General features: G+C 34.5%; 1 protein-coding gene across 1 annotated transcript in view; it reads right to left on the reverse strand.

Moving 5' to 3' along the window:
- Window positions 1–19,987, reverse strand: part of DNAH7 (dynein axonemal heavy chain 7) — a 135,354-nt gene that overhangs the window by 69,109 nt on the left and 46,258 nt on the right. The window contains exons 28-36 of the mRNA XM_076342253.1: window positions 19,331–19,429; window positions 15,656–15,904; window positions 12,693–12,842; window positions 11,440–11,622; window positions 10,507–10,683; window positions 10,066–10,197; window positions 9,183–9,407; window positions 7,541–7,738; window positions 2,541–2,696 (exon numbers count right to left, since the gene is read on the reverse strand). Of these exons, the coding sequence (XP_076198368.1) occupies window positions 2,541–2,696; window positions 7,541–7,738; window positions 9,183–9,407; window positions 10,066–10,197; window positions 10,507–10,683; window positions 11,440–11,622; window positions 12,693–12,842; window positions 15,656–15,904; window positions 19,331–19,429 (1,569 nt within the window). The remainder of the gene's footprint in view (window positions 1–2,540; window positions 2,697–7,540; window positions 7,739–9,182; window positions 9,408–10,065; window positions 10,198–10,506; window positions 10,684–11,439; window positions 11,623–12,692; window positions 12,843–15,655; window positions 15,905–19,330; window positions 19,430–19,987) is intronic.

The raw sequence follows: 19,987 nt of genomic DNA on the forward strand, positions 1-19,987 counted from the left end.
AGAGAGGTTAAATCATGGGCCTTGTATCTTATTTAGCACTGCGATTTGGGCAAGATACTGAAATGGTTTGAAGTGTTCTTGGCTAATATAGATCAAGACAAAATTTATCCCTTCTAAGTATCTTTACATTTTTAAGACTGGGCTAAAATACATCTTAAAATAATAGCTTGGAGGGGGAGGCAGGGGAAGACCTTAAAACACATTAACTTTAAATGGTACTTCCTTAAGGAACTTCTAACATTAACATATTTTGCTCTTGATAACAAGCATTTATTAAATAATAGCTAGGAAAAACTGAAAATAGAAAAAAAACAAGGCTGCAAATACAAAAAGTCTATAGGCACCCTAAAAGTACTAGTATTAAATCATACACATCTATCACTACATTTTAAATATAATAATTTTTAAAATTTCCTTAAAAGCTAAGTTTTTCCTTAATTTTTCAGTCTCATTGCAACTCCTTGCAAAAGGATTTGCTCAGTGCAGAAAAAAAAAAAAAAGAGGTCTACTCCAATATTCTTCTCAAGCTTCTGAGTACTCAGAGTTCCATTGATCTTGAAGGGTTTGGCAGGCATCAGTGATAACAACATAAAAGATTCAAATCTCCTTTAATGCTTCCAAAACAAGTGAATTATCCAGGTTAGAAGGAACCTTGGAGTTCATCTAGTCCAACCTCATGCTCAAAGCTGATTTCTGAACACTGATTTCATACCAGCTTCCTCAGGACTTTACCTAGTCAGGTCTTGAAAACCTTCACAGAGATGCCATTAGCCTCTCTGGGCTGGGTTCCTTTGCCCAGAGGAAATTTGCCTCTGCAAATTGCTTTTTCCTTATATCCAGTCAGAACCTCTCTTGTTTCTATTTACAAGCATTTGCTCTCATTCTTCTGTTGTGCACCCTGATGAAGAGCATGGCTTCGTCTTCTTAACAACTTTTTCATAGGTACTGGGAAGCTGCTTTTGGTCCTCCTAAAGCCTTCTCTTCTCTGGGTTGAAAAAGCCGAGTTCCCTCTGTTTATCCTCAACAGGGCTTGTGCCCCAGTCCCCTGGCGATGTTGGTGGCCCTCTGCTCAATCTCACAGACTCACATAATTGTTTAGGTTGGAAGAGACCTCTTGAGATCATCTAGTCCAACCCTCCTACCTAAGCAAGGTCAGCTACAGCAGGCTGACCAACACCATGTTCAATCAGGTTTTGATTATCTCCACAGATGGAGACTCTACAACCTCTGTGGGCAACTTGTTCCATTGTTTGAACAACTTCACAATAAAAAAGTCTTTTCTTGTGTTCAGATGGAATCTTACGTATTTCAATTTGTGCCCATTGCCTCTTGACCTGTCAGTGGGCACTACAGAGAACAGTCTGCTCCCTCTTATTCATCCTCTCTCATCAGGTATTTATACGCATTGATAAGATCCCTGCTGAGCCACTTTATCTTCTCCAGGTTGAACAGTCTGAGCTCTCTCAGCCTCTCCTCATATGAAAGATGCTCCAGTCCTTTAATTATCTTTGTGGCCCTGCACTGGACTCACTCCAGTAAATCCACGTCTTTCTTGTACTGGGGAGCCCAGAACTGTCCAAAGCACTTGAGATGTGGCTTCACCAGTGCTGAGTAGAGCAGAAGTATTGCCTCCAGCACAACCATCTGGTGTATCAGCCACTCTTTCCAGTTTTCTATCATCTGCGAACTTGCTAAGGGTGCACTCTGTCCCAGCATACATGTTCTTAATGAAGAGGTTAAACAGTATTGGCCCAAGTATCAACCCCTGGGGTACACCACTAGTGACTTAATCTGCTTGAATTATCAAAATTCTTCCTGTACTGGAGGGTCCAAAACTTAATACAGGATTCCATTTTAATAAGCACTGAGTAAAAAGGAATAATCACTTCCCTTGGACTGGCAGTCTGCATCCACTCCTACCTTATCTTTTCCCTTTATCCAAAGGATCAAGGAGAATACCACCTTGGTTCCTATATACTTTTCCTTTGCCCCCAGAGGTCTGTAACCCCTTTTGATATATTCCACGTCTCTCTTCACAGTTCACTGATGCCCATGTAGATGAGCAACAAGAGGTAATAATCTGAGGGCTGAACAAGCTTCTGTAATTTCTCCACAACATACGAGATCCAGGCCTTGAACAAGTGACAAACCCTACATGATCTCACTTTGAGATTTCTATAAAACTGAAACCACAATACTGTCAAGAGCTATACTGTCAGCAACAAGCTTACCCATACAGAACTCTTATCTCAAGGATAGTATCACAAAATATAGAGGGGGAAGTATGACAATGCTGTTCACAGTTATTCATATCATATATCACATTTTCTTCTCTTAATTAAAACAGGATGCATATTATTGGGAGAAGGGACAAAGAGGAGAAACATGAGGATCGAAATTAGAAGAATTAGAACTCTGACAGTTTATTTCAAATTGAGCATCCTTTTATTGGTATCAGCTGTGATCAGTTGAGAAAATAATGCATTTACATATCGGTTTGCATTTAAACACTTATTTACATACAGAAATATATCAGTTACCATTCTTTTCCCAAGAGGAGGTCCAAAAATTCCTCTTCTCCTTTTGTCCAGCTTAGACATTATAATATTCTGAGTCTGAGCTGCTGTAGTTTGTGCTGAAAAGTTGATGCGCAGTGGCTTGTAAACGTCTTTATTCAAATTATTTAAAAGAAAATTCTGGAAGGATTATGAAGAGGAGAAAGTTAAACTACATACACAGATAAACAAATTGTAAAGCACTTTAGCAAATAGCAATCAGATAGACATTTTTGTACCATTTTTATTTCATTTAAAATTATAAAGTAGTAATTTCTAATAATCATATTTCATCAGATAAACTGATATTCTTGAACAATTCAAAACATAATAAACTGAATTTGTCAGAGAAAAATTTCTACCTCCAATATAGACATTTTCACATTTTCTCAAAAAAAAAATCTACCTATTGCATTATATAAATTCAGCATGTTAATATTTTGCACACAAAATACTTCATAGTACTAATTAGAGTTGATATATATTGCCTGTACTAATCCACACCCAAATTTGCAAAAGTATCCACAGGTCCAAGTATTTATGCCTGGTTTTGAAGAGTTTCCAGGAATATTTCCTTTGAAGGGCATAGCAAGAATATCTAAAGATAAGCTTTACCATCAACATTGGTAGTATTTTATAATGCTAACTACCTTCCAAAGTCCCTTACATTAGCTGCAATTTAACCTCTGGGGGAAATCTGGATCAAAGTCAGCATTTCAAGTAAGACTGAATGGGACTTATTTCCTACCCACATGTAAGTAAAACCACAGCGGGAAGATACCCTTCCATCCTTCCAGCAGTTGCTACAGAGCATTATCGCATATAAAGTAATGTCTCTAATGACTAGTCTAATCTCTGCCAACAGCTGTTGGGACTTTCCAGATCATACAGTCTTTTCAGCAGAAAGAATGTTTAATCTCTATCCTTGAAGGAAAAACCTGAGCTGCTGCACAAAAACGTAACAATGACAACTCATGGAAACTACAGAGCGATGTGACTCAATGGCCATATTTCTTTTATTCTTTTGATCAGTTCTGAACTCCCAAGAAATACCACATTCTTAACTATCACCCCAGAAATGAACTGGGCAGTAGAAATTAGTCATATTCTTCATTATAAACAAATGTTTTATTTATGCTTTATTATATTTCTGACATCAATATTTCAGGAAGAGTCTTTTATTAACAGATCTCCTTCCAGTCTTAATATTTATTTTCTTAATATTTATTTTCTTCAAAATTATTTCAGAAAAGTAACTTAAAAACAAAACTAAGTTAAATAATCCTTAGTCAGTAACTTCACAGTTAATTTTTACCACACTACACGAAGAAAAGATAACAGATTCAAGACCATGAAGCCAAATTTATTTTACCTGCTTACATAACTTTCACGTTTTGCTCCCGCTGCAAAACAATTGAGTGTACACAGGCTTCATGCTGATTGCACTGGAACAATCAACAGAAGCAAAATCCTCTACAAAAAGACATACTTGAGGAAGAAAGAACAAATAAAATCAATTTTGTGCTGCTCAGAGGAACGGCTTCTTCCTTCTCTCTTATAATTTACTTAGAAAACCTCATTAGCTAAAAATGCAATAATGGCTTTGCCATATCTCCACTCACATATCCCCCTTTTTGCCTCAAAAGTATACTTTCCCACAGATCTAGATAGAACCCAGTGAAAAATGCTGAATTTGGAGATTTCTGTAAGTGAACCTCAACAGCATGAACATTCTATTGGCACAATTCCATTGCCTGTCAGGCTTTAATAGTCTCCCAGAAAGATTGATGGTATCAGGATTTAACCCATAGTACCCATCAGATCTGTCTGAAGAATTAAAATTTATCTAAAATTTTTAATCTAGACCATTAGAATAGTTTTCTATATTACCCATATTGTTATTTTAATAACCACATGACAAAATCAAAATGAACAAACCATCACTTGGTGATTGAAGATGAAAAAAAGGAAATACTCTATGCCAAAATAACGATGACTCAATTGTTTCAAAAAGGTAATAAAGTCTGCTTTCAATTATAAAGTCTGACTTATCCCTTTAGACAGAAAACATAATATTTGTAGACATAGAAAAAATAAAAAAACAGTAATCTTGATCTCTTATTCTAATACTTGAAGTTACAATGCTTTTTACAAGATTGTTATTTCCTTTGATTAGAATTTCACAAGCTCTGAGAAATATTGTATTTGGCTGTACTAAGTCATTGCTTACACTATATGTTTTTATTACTTACTATCAGGTGTTTTGATTATCATTAGGCACACTCAGAACTAAGTATATCTTGCCTCTTTCATTATAAAAATGCACACTGGTAACTTAAAACAGCTGTCGATTTGTTTTCTCTTCAGTGCTCAGTGCTCATCTTATTTATTGAACAGAATTCAAATCATATTCAAAGACAAAATTAATAATTTTCTAACAAGCTTTTCTATGGTACACACCAATACAAACATATGAAAAGGTAATGGGCAAAATATTATCCAGTTAGATATCTAACTTAAAATATCAAGTTGTTGTTATCTGAAGAACAGCACTTCTGCAAATCAGAATCCATGGATTCAAATCAGCCCTCCAGAAAATCATAGAATCATTAAGGTTGGAAGAGACCTCTAAGATCATCGAGTCCAACCGTCAACCCAACACCACCATGCCCACTAAACCATGTCCCTAAGTGCCTCATCTACACGTCTTTTAAATACGTCCAGGGATGGTGACTCAACCACTTCCCTGGGCAGCCTGTTCCAATGTTTAACCACTCTTTCAGTGAAAAAATTTTTCCTCATGTCCAATCTAAACCTCCCCTGGCGCATGAGGAACACAAAATAATTGAGGAACACAATAATTGCCTGTGAAAAGTTTGACTTACATGACTTGTCTACTGTTACAGAGGGCTTCTGTCACTGACAGGGACAGAATCCATCCCCCAGAGCTGCTGTTTTCCTGAATTTACTGCAAGTTTTTGAAGCTCTGCAAGTGGAGCAGAGGTTCTATATAAAAGTCTTTTCTTTTTTTAAAAAAAATTTAAATAGACTAATACCTATAGTGTTAAGACTGGAATCCTACAGGGCGGGAAAAAGTGTATGATCATGCAATTCAAGAGTTTATCATAATGAATGCACAAGAGATGTCAAATTATTGCATAAGGTAGAACTTGTTAGCTTCTGAACTCTCTATTTTACTACCTTAGAATCACAGAATCATAGAAACATTGAGGTTGGAAAAGACCTCTAAGATCATCGAGTCCAACCGTCGACCCAACACCACCATGCCCACTAAACCATGTCCCTAAGCGCCTCATCTACATGTCTTTTAAATACGTCCAGGGATGGGGACTCAACCACTTCCCTGGGCAGCCTGTTCCAATGTTTCACCACTCTTTCAGTAAAGAAATTTTTCCTCACATCCAATCTAAACCTCCCCTGGTGCAACTTGAAGCCATTTCCTCTCATCCTATCACTAGTTACTTGGGAAGAGAGACTGACACCCACCTCGCTACAACCTCCTTTCAGGTAGTTGTAGAGCGTGATAAGGTCTCCTCTGAGCCTCCTTTTCTCCAGGCTAAATGACCCCATTTCCCTCAGCCGCTCCTCGTAAGACTTGTTCTCCAGACCCCTCACCAGCCTCGTTGCCCTTCTCTGGACACGCTCTTAACACCTCAACGTCCTTCTTGTAGTGAGGGGCCCAAAACTGAACACAGTATTTGAGGCGCGGCCTTACCAGTGCTGAGTACAGGGGCACGATCACTTCCCTACTCCTGCTGGCCACACTATTTCTGATACAGTCAGAAATAATTAATAGTCTTTTTAATGTATTGTGTGTGTCAAATATAGAAATATGCAATACAATATTAGTCTAGATAAGAGAGCTGATTTGAGATACCAATGTATAACATAACTTCTTTAAATATTAAACAATTGTTGACATTGCTACTTCCTAGAAAATGAAAGACTCACGTTGAAACTACTGTTTATATACTAAAAATATCCTTTTTTTTTTTCTTCCTACAGGAAGATTATATGAAGCTTAAAAATCCTAAAACTAGATCAAGTATTAGTATTTTACCAAGATTTTGTTTCAGAAATAACAGAAATTGTGTACTGCCAAAAGCTAAAGCCAAATTAGATTATCGTTATTATTTGTGCTGTGTTTTCATTGTCTCTCAAAGACAAGGATAAGATGGGCAAAGAATATTTGGCATTCTATAAAACAGGGCACACAATTGTTTTAAAATGTATTTGTCCTGAAAAGGGCAGCTGCTTTTCATTGTAATGACCAGATATAGCTAACTGATTATCTGAAGAAAACTGCCTGGGAAGATCTTGACTAGCCAATTCCCCTTCCCACAGTACTCTTTTTCTATAAATAATTCTTTGGTAATACTGCTATTAATTTTTTGCCTTCATATTTCTTTCAGTGACAAAATTCTTGTTCTTCCCTGTTTTCCAATGCATGGAATTGCCATAGTAGCATCTGACTAGAAAAGGCTATCTACTAAACTTTTCCACAATAACAGCAGCACACATTTTTGCTGCTTCTAACTAGGACATATAAATTTCTTTTCTTGTTGTTTTGAGCAATCCTGACTGGATATCTTATTAAATGGTTTAGTCTTTTGTGCATCAGTGTCTGTGTGGACTATCCCAAGTATATCTATAATCACAATGCAAAGTAAATCAATTCAGGAACCAAACTGAATAGTCCTGTTTGGGTTCTATTAGCAGCTTATTCCAGTGGATATCTGGGTGCTTCTTAAGAATTTAGTCTGGAAGTGCAGAGAAGAAAAAGAAAACAAAACCCCAAAACCACCACCTTTTGCTAGGCAACTGTATTTTTAGTTGCCCATAATTTCATTTCATAATATCCAACAATTCATGTCTCATTTTCCTTTTTAAAAAAGAGTTATCAAATTATTCCTCATCTTACCCCTTTTATAACTATGTCTAATGTCAGTATTAAAAGTACTTACAGTAATATAGGTACTTTTTCCAGTTCCTGTTGGCCCCACAAATATAGAAGGTTTTTGATGTACCGTCAACAATTCCATCAATGCCACGTATCGAACAGTATCCAGAGTCGGTACAATTATTTCATTAAACATCATATCTTGAGGTATAGGAGGAGCTGATTTGAGTGTTTCCACCCAGGGTTCCCAAATTCCTGCTCCCTATTTTAATTTATATGAAAGTCATATATTTATAATAAACAGGAAAAAACAGCATAGAACCAATGGAAATAGAAAAATCAAAGTTCTGTGACTTAACAGATGGGGTGATCAACCAATTTTTAAAAGGATTAAAAAAATAATTTCATAGGTTTGTTTCAGAATGCAGTGCTTTCAATTGAGAGTACTTAAAAAGAAACATAACACCTGTGCCTGAAGCATGCAACTACTGAAAGACAAGGCCTTTATCTTACCTTTTATATCTGTACACATATTTTATATATATATGCAATGGAAAAATACATGTATTTACATAGACCTCATATACAGTATATAAATACATAATGAAATAGGAAATTACTGTATAAATTTAATCACTAAAACTAAAAAAAAGCATAGTCAGACTTTCTTTTTTCACAGACTCTCATTCATCATAAATACTTCCAAACTATGGAATTTGAAGGCAGATTAATTTTAGTGCTGAAGCTCCACAGCAAAGCTTTCTCTTGTAGATCACCATACTAGAGGAGTCTTAAAAGATGTCAAAACTCTCCAGCAGTAAATTAATATAAGGAGATTTTTAAAAATTCTAAATAGCCCTGAAGCGACTGTATGTTCCATCCTATCCCAAAAAATTTGTCTTCAGATAAAAATCATATGGAATTCCTAGAGATTGCTGTCTCCTGAAGTCTTTCTTAGAGGAGGCATATTTCCACCTCTGAGCACAAAACCCCGTTTACTAGAAGAACATGTTTTTATGGATTATGATCAGAAGACATAAAGCCTTTACTGCTGATTGAAATCTCAGCTACTTTCCTTGGAAAGATGCAAGAATCATGCATGAGCCAAAATCTAGACAAAAGTAATTCTCATTGTACTGCAACAGGACTTCACAGGAATGACAAACTCAAAAAAAAAAAAGGTACATTTATTTTATCTTGGAGTCTCTGGAACATACTAGATCCAGTGTGTGAAGTTTTCTTCTCCACCGGGAAAGATGCATCATAGGTTCACATGTTAATCCCAGGAAAAGGGGCAGAGAAGAAGAGGCACAGAAGTAGCCTACTGCAGTAATGAAAGAATTATGGCCTAAAGTATATCAAGTGCTTCCTCAATCTAAGAAAAGGGCTGAAACCCAAAATAAAATAATCTTGCAAGAAATCAAGAATAAAAAAATAACAGAAAAAAATAACTGGTTGAGATTTTCTGCAAACTTGTTCTACCATACCAGGCAATTATTCTGGTAGTCAAAAAGAGAGGCTTTGGTACTGCAAGTCCCAGTCAGAACACTAGACCATCACTAGCTTGCAAGGATGGATGTCTGGCCTATTCAGGGATAAAAGAAGCAGGCAGTAGAAGCAAATTCACAATAACAATACACACTTTGTAGCATTCATAAAAGATTACTTCAAAATGGAAGTCCACATCTTCATTTTACAATCCTCACCTTTTTGACAAACCGATAATCATAAATTGTTCCTTCTCTTGGAAACGGGACTGTGAAAGCTTTTGAAGGCTGTTGATCAATACTGCTCAACAATTTATATTGTTCTTTTGTCTCCTCACTAATTGGTCCATTAAGCATTTCTCGCACAACTTTGTCAAATTTCAGTCGATCATCTTCCTTACAGCTAGCTCCTACAGACCATATCAGTGAAAACAAAAAAATACCCTAGAGTTGGAAAAAACCAAAATGGAACTTCAGTACCTGCATATTACAAAGTTCTTATTCACTGAAGTCAAAGAAATCTTTGCCACAAATCACAATAGAACTACACTGGACCAACTTGATTTTATGTATATAGTATGGAACCATGCTGCTGGTAAAATAGAATACCATTTATGTTGACTATCAGCATCCAATGCACCTTTGCTGTGCAGCAAAATGCCTGACCTGCTCAGTGCAGAGCCGTTATTTTGAGAGAGTTCAAGCGTAGACTGCTTTTTATTCCAGAACAATTTAAATTATCTTTCTGTTATGCAAAGGCCTATCTCATACAAGCGATGGCTATGTCTGTTAACAGGACTTTCCTTGAATTGTAATCCTTAGATAGCATTGATCTAACTAGTAATAAACTGAGATACCAGAAACTAAAGAATCATATAAAATTTTGGCTAGTTAGTATAATATTCATTAAATTTATATCAAGAGATCAAACACATCAGACTTAACTACGTATGAATTATAAAAAAGGTAACAGTATTTTCCTCAATGGACATTACAAAATATGTATTCTAATGACGAAATACAGGTTTTATTGCTTGTGAAGTCTGTTTCACTGAAGCCTGGTTTGGAATTCCCTATTCTGTATGTTAAACAAACTGCCTACCTCAAGCCAAGACAAAATGTCATGGTCATTCATAGCTTTAACTTTGGCTTCATCAGCAAATTCATCCATCATGCAGTCCATCAGATTCATTAGTGATTGAATTAAGTTGGTATCTGAAGTGGGAGAAAGTTCCTGAAAAGAAAGAAGAAATACTCTCAGTTGCAGGTGTGTTTTACTCACTGTAAAAAGACTGCTAGATAGTGGGGTCTTTTTTCTCACTGTGAAGATAAAAAAATACTGCAGGATAAACGTGTCTAAAATACATTCAGAAGCAAGTTGAACAATACACACAGAAACCTTGCTCACAGCCTTCATCGTAGCAGCTGTTTTTAAAAATTAATAAATATAATGTGGTCCAAGTAAAACAACTTGTTCCTTTGGCACTTGGAAGTGAAAATAATTCATACACTCTTAGTTTCTCAGAAAAGTTCTTTATCCTACCTTTGTGTATTTCCTAATAAACTCAAGACAGAGCGGAACCATTCTGTCAAACAGGTCTATTATAAATTCTTTATGCATAGAGCCGATTCCTGAATGCATTGTATTTAGCCAAGACATCATTAATGGTCTCCAGCCTAACATATGGGGCTCCATATAGACCATACCACACCTTGAAACCTAAAAATAAACAGGTGCATGTTATCTTATGTGATCTCCAAAGTTTTTTTCCTATCTACAAGAACTTAAAATAACAGTCACTGTTATAACACACAGGTTCTGGGATTATTAGAAACTGGTACAAAGTGTGCAGTGGGATTCTGCGAGCCCTGGGACAGAAGAGTTTCAAACCTTACTTTATTATCACAAAAGATAATAAACTGACTACTAGAGTGCCTAACACTTAATTTTTAATGAAGTTTTCTACTATTTGTAATTAAAAATTCCTTCCCAGTATGACTATGCAGATATTTTGTTCTGTTTATATTATTATCTGAACCTCTATTCATATTCAAGAGAAAATTTTTGCATTCCACAAAGTGCCATTAGAAAAAAATAGGTGTGATAGATATAGACAGGTACCAGAAACGCAGTGATTGTTGGTTTTACCAGAATTTGTCTGGGAAATTAAAGATTTGCACATGAATTATTTCATTTTTCTTGTCAGGCACTTGCAAGGGCCAGACTCTAAACAGTTACAGGGTCTTCTGTATATGCAATTTACATTACATATGTAAACATGTCATTTTTCACATCATATTGTAAGACTATGAAAAATTTAAACAAGAAAAACAATGTTCTCTACTTTAAACATATATCAATGAAATAACAAACTCATAATTACTACTCTCAGTTAAGTATATTTTTTAAAAATTAGAATATATATCACAATAATGAAAAACATTTGTAATCAGTCTTTCAAAGACAGGTACTTACAGTAGCAGGAGAAGCAACTTCTAAATCCATTGGTTCAAAAATAAGGTTCATTTGCTGTGACATTTTGATGATCTCTCCACTCATAAGGCATAACTTTTTATTATCGTCAAGCACAGTATTCATATTCTCAATCCATACTGCATCCACTGGTCCATCAAAAACCAGCCATTTCCTATCTGGAGTCTGGTTTGCAGAAAATATTTTTAATCAAATATTTGCAATTTGTTTTATTATGTTTACTGTAAAATAAATATTTTAGATCTAAAGTTATTTTCCACAAAAAATAACTGAAAATACTTGGAGTACAGAGTTGTGTTCACAAGCAGTTTCTGAAATCACAATCTACATTCACAATTTAGTTTTATAACTTTAAAGCATATACTGTAGTTAACTATAGAAGGTTAATATCTTTGACTGGTTTCTTTCAGTTATACTTGCAATGCAGTACGTTGCTTCTGTCAAACTGCAACAAATTCAAATACTTTGACATATGACAGAGTGAGACCGTTAATACAAGTTACTACTCATCAGTAATACCTACTGCACACTTACCATGGAAGTCAATACGACTAATTTAAGGAATATGGTAATATCTAAATGTAATATGTCTGGCTTTTTACAATATAAGCAAATAGTCATAGGTATTAATCATATTTCTTATAGGAAAATACAAAGCAGTGGTGCAGTTCTGCAAATGTTATTAGAGATGGTGAATTTTGCACTGATCAACTTCAATATACTATTAGTTTATTTAAGCTTATAGGGGCAAAGAGTCTAATACTGCAATCACTAGCAAAAAGTAAAGTGTCTGTCAGGTAGATACACCTTTTATTATACTCAGTGAAAATATTTCAATGGACTTCAATGGAAGGTCAGCCATAAGCCACACTAAGATAGCAGTTTCTTCCAAAATAAACATCAAAATGCCTGTATACATAAACAGCACAGATCTGGGCCATAATTAGACAAGATATGGTAGAAAGATAAATAAATGAATATTTAATAACATACGCAAACAAACAAACCCTTTTATCTTCACATAAGGACTTCTGAAACACAAATCTTAATTCACCAGCATCCAAAAAGTACTTTGCACGGAGCATGCTACAACCAAGCCAAACTGCAGTCTCTGCATTCAAATGATTAAGCATACGAATCCTACAATGGTTGTGCAAACAATATGGAATTAAAAACTAAAACGTATAAATGGAAAAGTCATTTCCCAAAATGCTCTAAGCCTTTTAAGCACTTACTGGGGAAGAAGCAAATGCTCTGAAACTCACTGCTAGGATGCCATCTGACCATTCATGTGACACTGGATCAAATTGTCCATAGAGCTGACCCATTGTTATGGATTTGGGATTTAAAACAGTGATCTGAACTTTGTTTTCTTCCATCAGCCCCTGAACACACAAAAGTAATAAAATCTGTTAACACCAAACATGCAATTTATTATGCTATTTGTTTTATTTTGAATTTTACAGTTATGTATTATTAAATCGTCATAAAAATTTCATCAGTTTACAGCAGGAAAGACATTACACATATTACATTTTAAAGATGGTTTACAAGTGTCTAAAGACAATTATCCCAACTTTATCATATGTAGTTGGAAGTCTAATTTTAATACTGAACAGTGGCTTGATAAATGAAAACGGAATTCTTTGTTTTTAGTTTTTAATGTTAGTGAACTGGAAATTAGGCAGTCAATCAAGAGACGCAAGTTCTATTCTTACACTTACAGGAATTACAACAGGCCAAGCCCTTTCGTCTCTCTATCCCATTTTTCCCATGTTGAAGGAATAAATATGACTGCCTTGGTAAATTTCTGAGATTGATGTCAAAATGACATTACAAAGTTGGTTTGGATTTTGGGGTTGTTTTTTTTTTTTTTTTTACATAAACCATGTAAAGATACCTAATTTTACTTTTTGATTAAAATTCAGTTGATTCTTTCTTCTTTCCTTGTGACAAAATATGACATTTAATACTGCACACAACAGAGATCAGGTGGCTGAAAACCACTGTTCTATAGGAATGAGCTACAAGCAAAAGTGACAAACTGCAAACACTCATTTGAACACCTACTTACTACAGCCTTAAAATATAAGAAACCTGTATCCCTGATTCAAGAAAAGAACCTCTTTCCTTCCAAAAGCAGGCCTATTGTTTATGAACTTGAACTGAGAAATCAGGAGTTTGGCATCATTTCATGCCTGTTCTGACTTCCTCCCACAGATACACATAATCTTTCTTTGATTCCCTTCATGAATATTCAGAGGGAAATGCAATATTTAAAGAAAGGGGAAAATGGATAACATCTTCTTGGAAAGAGTTATAAGCTATGTGAACAGCAAACACACAAGCATGACAAAAATACAATTTAAAAAAAAAAAAAACAAAAAACTGAGTACAGCAACGTTGTCACAGTTGCCCAGCTAAAAAATTAAAATAGTTGCAATGACAAAAATTTAGATTTACAATCTTCAAGATTTGCAAGTACATTACAATTTTCTTTTATATTATTTCTGTTAGCAGCTTCTTACCTCATTCATCACAAATCTCTCCTTCTCCTCTTACTCATCACAATGCCCCCCAGTTACAAAATTCTGATATAGTCCCAATACAGCTGCTAGAGTTCCCAGAACTAAACACGAATCGGTTCAGATCACGGAGAAGATTTTCTTCAAGATAGTAAAAATCCTCCAAAAAAGCAATTGTTATCATAATCAAAATGAAGTTGTGTTGATTAGTTTGATACCAGGGTTTTTTTTTTTGGGGGGGAGCTCCAGTAGGTCTGATGGCCATTAAATTAATGATTAGAGTTGACTGAGAAACTGAGGTAACAGGAAGAAAATCATTAGATAAAAATTTCTTACTCTACCACATAACTTTTTTCCTTAACAAAAAAGGGAAGGAGTGGACAATGATTCACTGAATTAAAAGGAAAAGCAGAAAGTTAAATATTGTTTTACCAGAGCCACAGGCAGGAACAGAATTTCTCCTACATACCTAAAGCAAAAGCTTCACAATTTAATCTATAATATAGGAAGCAAATAAGTAACAGTTTTTAATAAAAGATCGTAAGAGTAGAGTTCTGTCTGATAGCAATACCAATGTAAAAGTCTAGCCAGTCTAGTCTTGCTGATATCTGCACAAAAATACAAGGTGCCTGCCTGAAGATCACCATTAAGGAAATGAAACAATTTTGCTAAGGTGGTTGGTTGCATGTTTCCAGTCAGCCAGCCTGAAGAAATTCAGTGTCCTGAAGATCACTTATGCTTCATGGTTATTACTATTTTTCTCTGGAGGTGCCTGGAGTTCACTGAGTGGGCCAGTCACCTCTCAAGTCTCAAATCCTAAACACTTCATTTCAGAAACAGCTAAAAAAGTGCCTTGTACTGGGTTTACATTCCATCCTAGCAGATCAGACTAGACTGAATCTAGAGGTCCTCAGAGCACAGAATATGAAAGACAGTAACTATGATTAGATTACTCTGCAAAAGCCTCCACAGCCCAAGTGGCAGGATTCCAGCGATCCCATATGAAACATAAATATTTTGATGGCTTGAATTTGAGCAAGATTTGGTATGGCTATACTACTGGACCACTTCAACGTTCCACAGGTAACAATTATTACCCACTTCTCCTATATCAGGTAAGAAGTTATTTAGCAGAACAGATCTTGGATTTGTTTCAGATCCAAAATTTGTCTGAAAAATTGAAATACCCTGGTTTCAAAAATAATCAAAATTTGAGACTATTTAGTTTCTGGGTTTACATGGGTTTATTATATTCTTATCAGAAAATCTTCAAAACTTTGTATAAGTTTATGAAGCAGATCCATTGTTTGGTGTAGTTCTAAACTGAATAATCTCTGTTAAAAGAGAGTTCAGTAGCTCTCGTGAATAAGTTGGAAATCTGGTATAAAGCTTTTACAAGGAACAGTTTATCATAAAATTTCAAGTAGCTAACTCATTCCTTGTCCAATCCAATGAAAGAATTTAGAGAAAATGCCATGTATAGAAATGCATGAAATGTGTATATCCTATCTCATGTAAGTTTGGAAGTACAGCTTCTCAATCAAATTCTTTAGCTTTTCCTTATACTTTTAAGTTCCTTGAAGTGAATTCTGTATTCAGTATAAATACTAAAATACGTGTATAAAATTTGTTTGAAAATAGTTTTCACCAGATTTATAAAAATGTTTAGATACCTTCTCACATATGTCTCCCAATGCTCCTGCCAGAACTCGATATGCACATGTTTTTCCCCCAAAAGGCTCTCCAACTATCATAAAGCCATGACGCACAATCATCATCTCGTATATCTGCAGGATCTTCATAGTAAATACATCAGTCATTTGCAAATTCATAGCATCACAGTTTGTTTTGATGGCTTCCAATAGGTCACTGTAGTCTGGTTTTGGTAGCTTCATACCAGGAAACAAATCAGAAGTAATACCCTATCCAAACAATTGGAAAGTACACTTATTTTCACAGTAATTTGGTTTGAAACTCATGCAATCAACCCTTTGTTAACACTAGGTAGACTAATATCTATTTTGACTAAAATAAAATAATTATGAATTTCACATGTCACCCTTGTCTGAGCCAAAATTCTGACTTTGTAATTTTTATTGATATTTATTTCATGTAACTTTTTCATGTTTACCTGGGCACATGGAGAAGGGATTAACTTTTTAAGCATATTCTTTCCTGATAAACATTAGCTTTTATTAAACTAGTTTATAAAACTTGCGGTTAGGAAATGGAGAAAGCTTTTAACTTTTTTCCTCAATAACTGAAAAATAATTAACTGAAATCTAAATTTAAAAGCAAAGATACTGCGGTTCTGCTTACAACAAAACAAGAAAGATACAGAATAAACTGAAGACATAACAAATGAGAAAAAGAATATCTCGGCTATCATTTCAATTAGAACTGCAGTATCAACTCGGAAAGCAAAGATTACTGAAAAAAACATTCAAAATAAAACATATCCTTTAGAAATGACAGTGACAGCAATTATTGGTGAACTTAGAATTGCATTATTTTAACATTTTTCCTGTTACTATGTATGTTGGTTTCCTTCTACTGTGTGCCTTGGTTTTCATTTAGCACTGTTAGATTCCACTGTTAACATGTTAATGAGCATATCACATCCTGACTTTAAAGTGTTTGTTTTATTAAAGTGAATTAAAATACATGTTTAATGTTCTGTGCTACCAGGGACAAGTTTTACAATGACTATGACAAAACCAGGGCTTTTCCAATTAAAATAATCATATTTCCCAAGAAGAAATATCAAGCTGTGTACAAGGTGAGCAGCTTTTCTTATCTGAAACACAACTGATGTGAAATTTCCATTGGTCATTCATCTCCTGCACTTTTTCTCCACACTCTCTGTTAAAGAATTAAAGATTCATACACTTGTGCTAGAGTGTGGTCTTTCTCTGCTTGCTACTATTTTATAACTAAGATGAGTGAGAAAAAAAAAAAATCTATTAATCATTTCCTTCTTACAAAATAGATGACATAAATACGGGGAAATGGAGGAATACCATATTAAAAGAAATCATTTAGTATCACAGAATAAGTTGTACTGCTGGGCAAAAGTGTCTTCTCCACAACAGAGCAGGATCAATTTTATAAACAAACCCATTAATAGGGCACAGAGACTTTATGATAGGCAATATACTACAGGATAGTATTAAAGGAAAATCTTTTTTTAAGTGTTAAAAATCAAGATTCAAAAATCTGGACAGACTATAATTTAAAACAGTCAAGCAGAGTTTTGAGCGAAACAAGATAGAGAAAGCATGTATCATTTGCATGTTCCTACATAAACACAGAAGAGTTACTGTGTATCTGACTACACTGGAGACCTGAACAATGAAGGCAAAACCAGCAAAATGTAAATTAATGAGGGAGGACGTGGGTGTTTCCCCATTTCTCTCAAGAGTGATATAAAAAATGGGAGAAGACATTAATATTTCTCATAATAAAAATGGAAATAATTCTTAAATTTTAAAATCACATTTAAAATTTTAAATTACATTACTACTGCTGAACTTAAATCTTTTTATAATTCTTTCTGTATCTGATAAGAATGTCAAACAAAGCTACTTTATTCCAGAACTAACAGAATTAAACTATTACAGTTCCCACATACTCTAGGCCTAACTTACTGTTGACTCTTAAATCTGTCCCACAATGGATAATTAATTACTAATGACATTGTGGCATCATGCTCATTTGTCAGTGTTTTTCCTTGTAACATGCACCTGTTCTGTACTGACATAATCATCTACTTTAATTGTGTTTCTTAGCCTTCTTTTGCTGTTTACAAGTCGATAATGTGATACTTCCTAGCTTCCACTTATAAATTTTTTCCTGTTTCTGGGATATGTCAACAAGCAAAGTATTAGTATGTGCAAGGCTATTTCATCTCTAAAGCAACATACATTTGTTATTCTATGAAAGAGAAAAAGTATAGTATTACTTCATAAATATACTTAATTAATTTTAATTTAGTTAATTAATTAGTTAATTTCTGTATACTAAATTCTTAACATTGCTATTCTTATTCTTAAAGACTGAAACTTAGAGAAACAAATAGAGAAGTTGCTTCAATTTTCCCAGACAACTTCTCTAAATTTATCTCCACTACTTCAAAACGTATGAAAACATGAAATCCCCCTTCATACTCATTACTTGTTTTCAGGAACAAGTGTGTAATTTAGGCAGAATTTTAATTAGATTAGAGTAACAGTGTCCAGAGACATATGTTCAGTTTCTAATTCATTATGTTTTCATTTAACTTTGGTCAAGGCCATTACCTTTTCTGTGCATCGGATTTCTAAGGCTTTTTCTTAAAATTCCTAAAGGAAAGAGCTTCCATATTACCTTCATGCCTTCATGGATGTTTTCTTACAGAAACTACCTCATTTTATTGCATTATAAAATTACACAAAAATAAGTATTATGTACTGAAAATACAATTGCAACTAATATGACTGCTAAAACATACCTATTACTATCCAAAACAACTCGTAAGAGTTTTTGATGTTGTGAGTGTATAATTGCACACAAATTCCCATGGCTGTATATGAAGAAACATTTTTTTTTCCACATAAGATCTTTCAACTAAAGTTTAAAAGGTACACACGGAGGACAATGTTTTCACAGTTTCCAAACATCTACATACACCAGCCCAGATCCTTTCTTTTTCTAACAGGACACAAAGCTCACAGCTACCAAAGAAGATTGCAAACTTTTCCTAATGAAGTTGACAGCTCACGTTTGTGTTGGGCATGTCTGGTTCAATCAGAGGTATATTAAACACACATATTCTGCAGTAACAGGTTAGAAGTCTGTCCTGGTTTGGCACAAATTAGAACACAGACTGACTGTGTTAGTGCATCCTGTAAATCAGGGGAGCAAGTAACAGAGCATGTTCTCCAGCTCAGTTCCATACTGATCAACTCAGGACTAGAACGAACGTGGGCCATTTAGTCTATCTACTGTTTTGCACATTTTAAATGAAGATCCAAATTTTCTCTTATAAAAAGGAGAGTATTAATACCTACCTATTTCATAAGAATACTTACAAGGTACTCTGAAATCTTGAATACACTATATAAAAAAAGTATGTTACCATTTCAAGTGGTAGACTTGGCAGAAACTTTCATTGGTCTAAACTATCAAAACCCCAATGCTCGCTATATTTGCTAGGAAGGAACAGTTAAGCCTAAGTTTTAAAATAATTACAGGCTAGATTAAAAAAGTCTTTGGTCCACCTCTCTGATAAACCTGTTATATATAATATTTTTATCCATTAGTATTTTTAGCGAGCTCTTCACATTACTAAAAATCTTTATGTTTTCTACCTCAAAAAGTGGTAAATCATGAGACAAGAATTTAGGCAGGTTGACATCAGTAATGGATCTAAGGAGCAAAATTTCTTCATCTTCCAATGGATATTTCAGCTAAAAAATATAAAAAATAATGTTAATTTTTATAGTTTCAAAAAAACAGATGTTTAACTTGTCTGTTTTACTGAACAGTTCCTGTTGTGCATCTATGTAATTATTTTGGCAGGTTCAGGTCCACCGATAACAACGTATGTTCTGGATGTATGTTTATACATTCATATCAAGGTGTTTGCACCTTGGTAAGTTTCTGTAGTCAGGCCAATTTCACTTTAGTTTATGTCCAGTGATGGGTGTTACTATAAATTTGGTATGACATTTTTTCCTAAACCATTGATTTTTTGCTTTCTAAGATGTATTCCTTTTTCTTCCCGAGAAGGATAATTTTCCCTACTTTGACATAACACTTCTGCCTTCAGCAAAGTGGAAATTTTAAAAGCTTGCATATAGATCTCTCTCCCAGGTTATAAAAAAAAAAAAAAAATTAAAAAAATGTGCCTTTTAGCCACAATACATAGCTCAGTTACTGATTTCAGGTTTTGTAGGGTTTTTTTGTAATAGTAGGACTATAGGTTGAAAAAAAATTGGAATAGAAGAGAATTATAAGTTATACTA

The sequence above is a fragment of the Aptenodytes patagonicus genome, chromosome 6, assembly GCF_965638725.1.
Source record: "Aptenodytes patagonicus chromosome 6, bAptPat1.pri.cur, whole genome shotgun sequence".
In the NCBI taxonomy this organism is placed as follows: domain Eukaryota; kingdom Metazoa; phylum Chordata; class Aves; order Sphenisciformes; family Spheniscidae; genus Aptenodytes; species Aptenodytes patagonicus.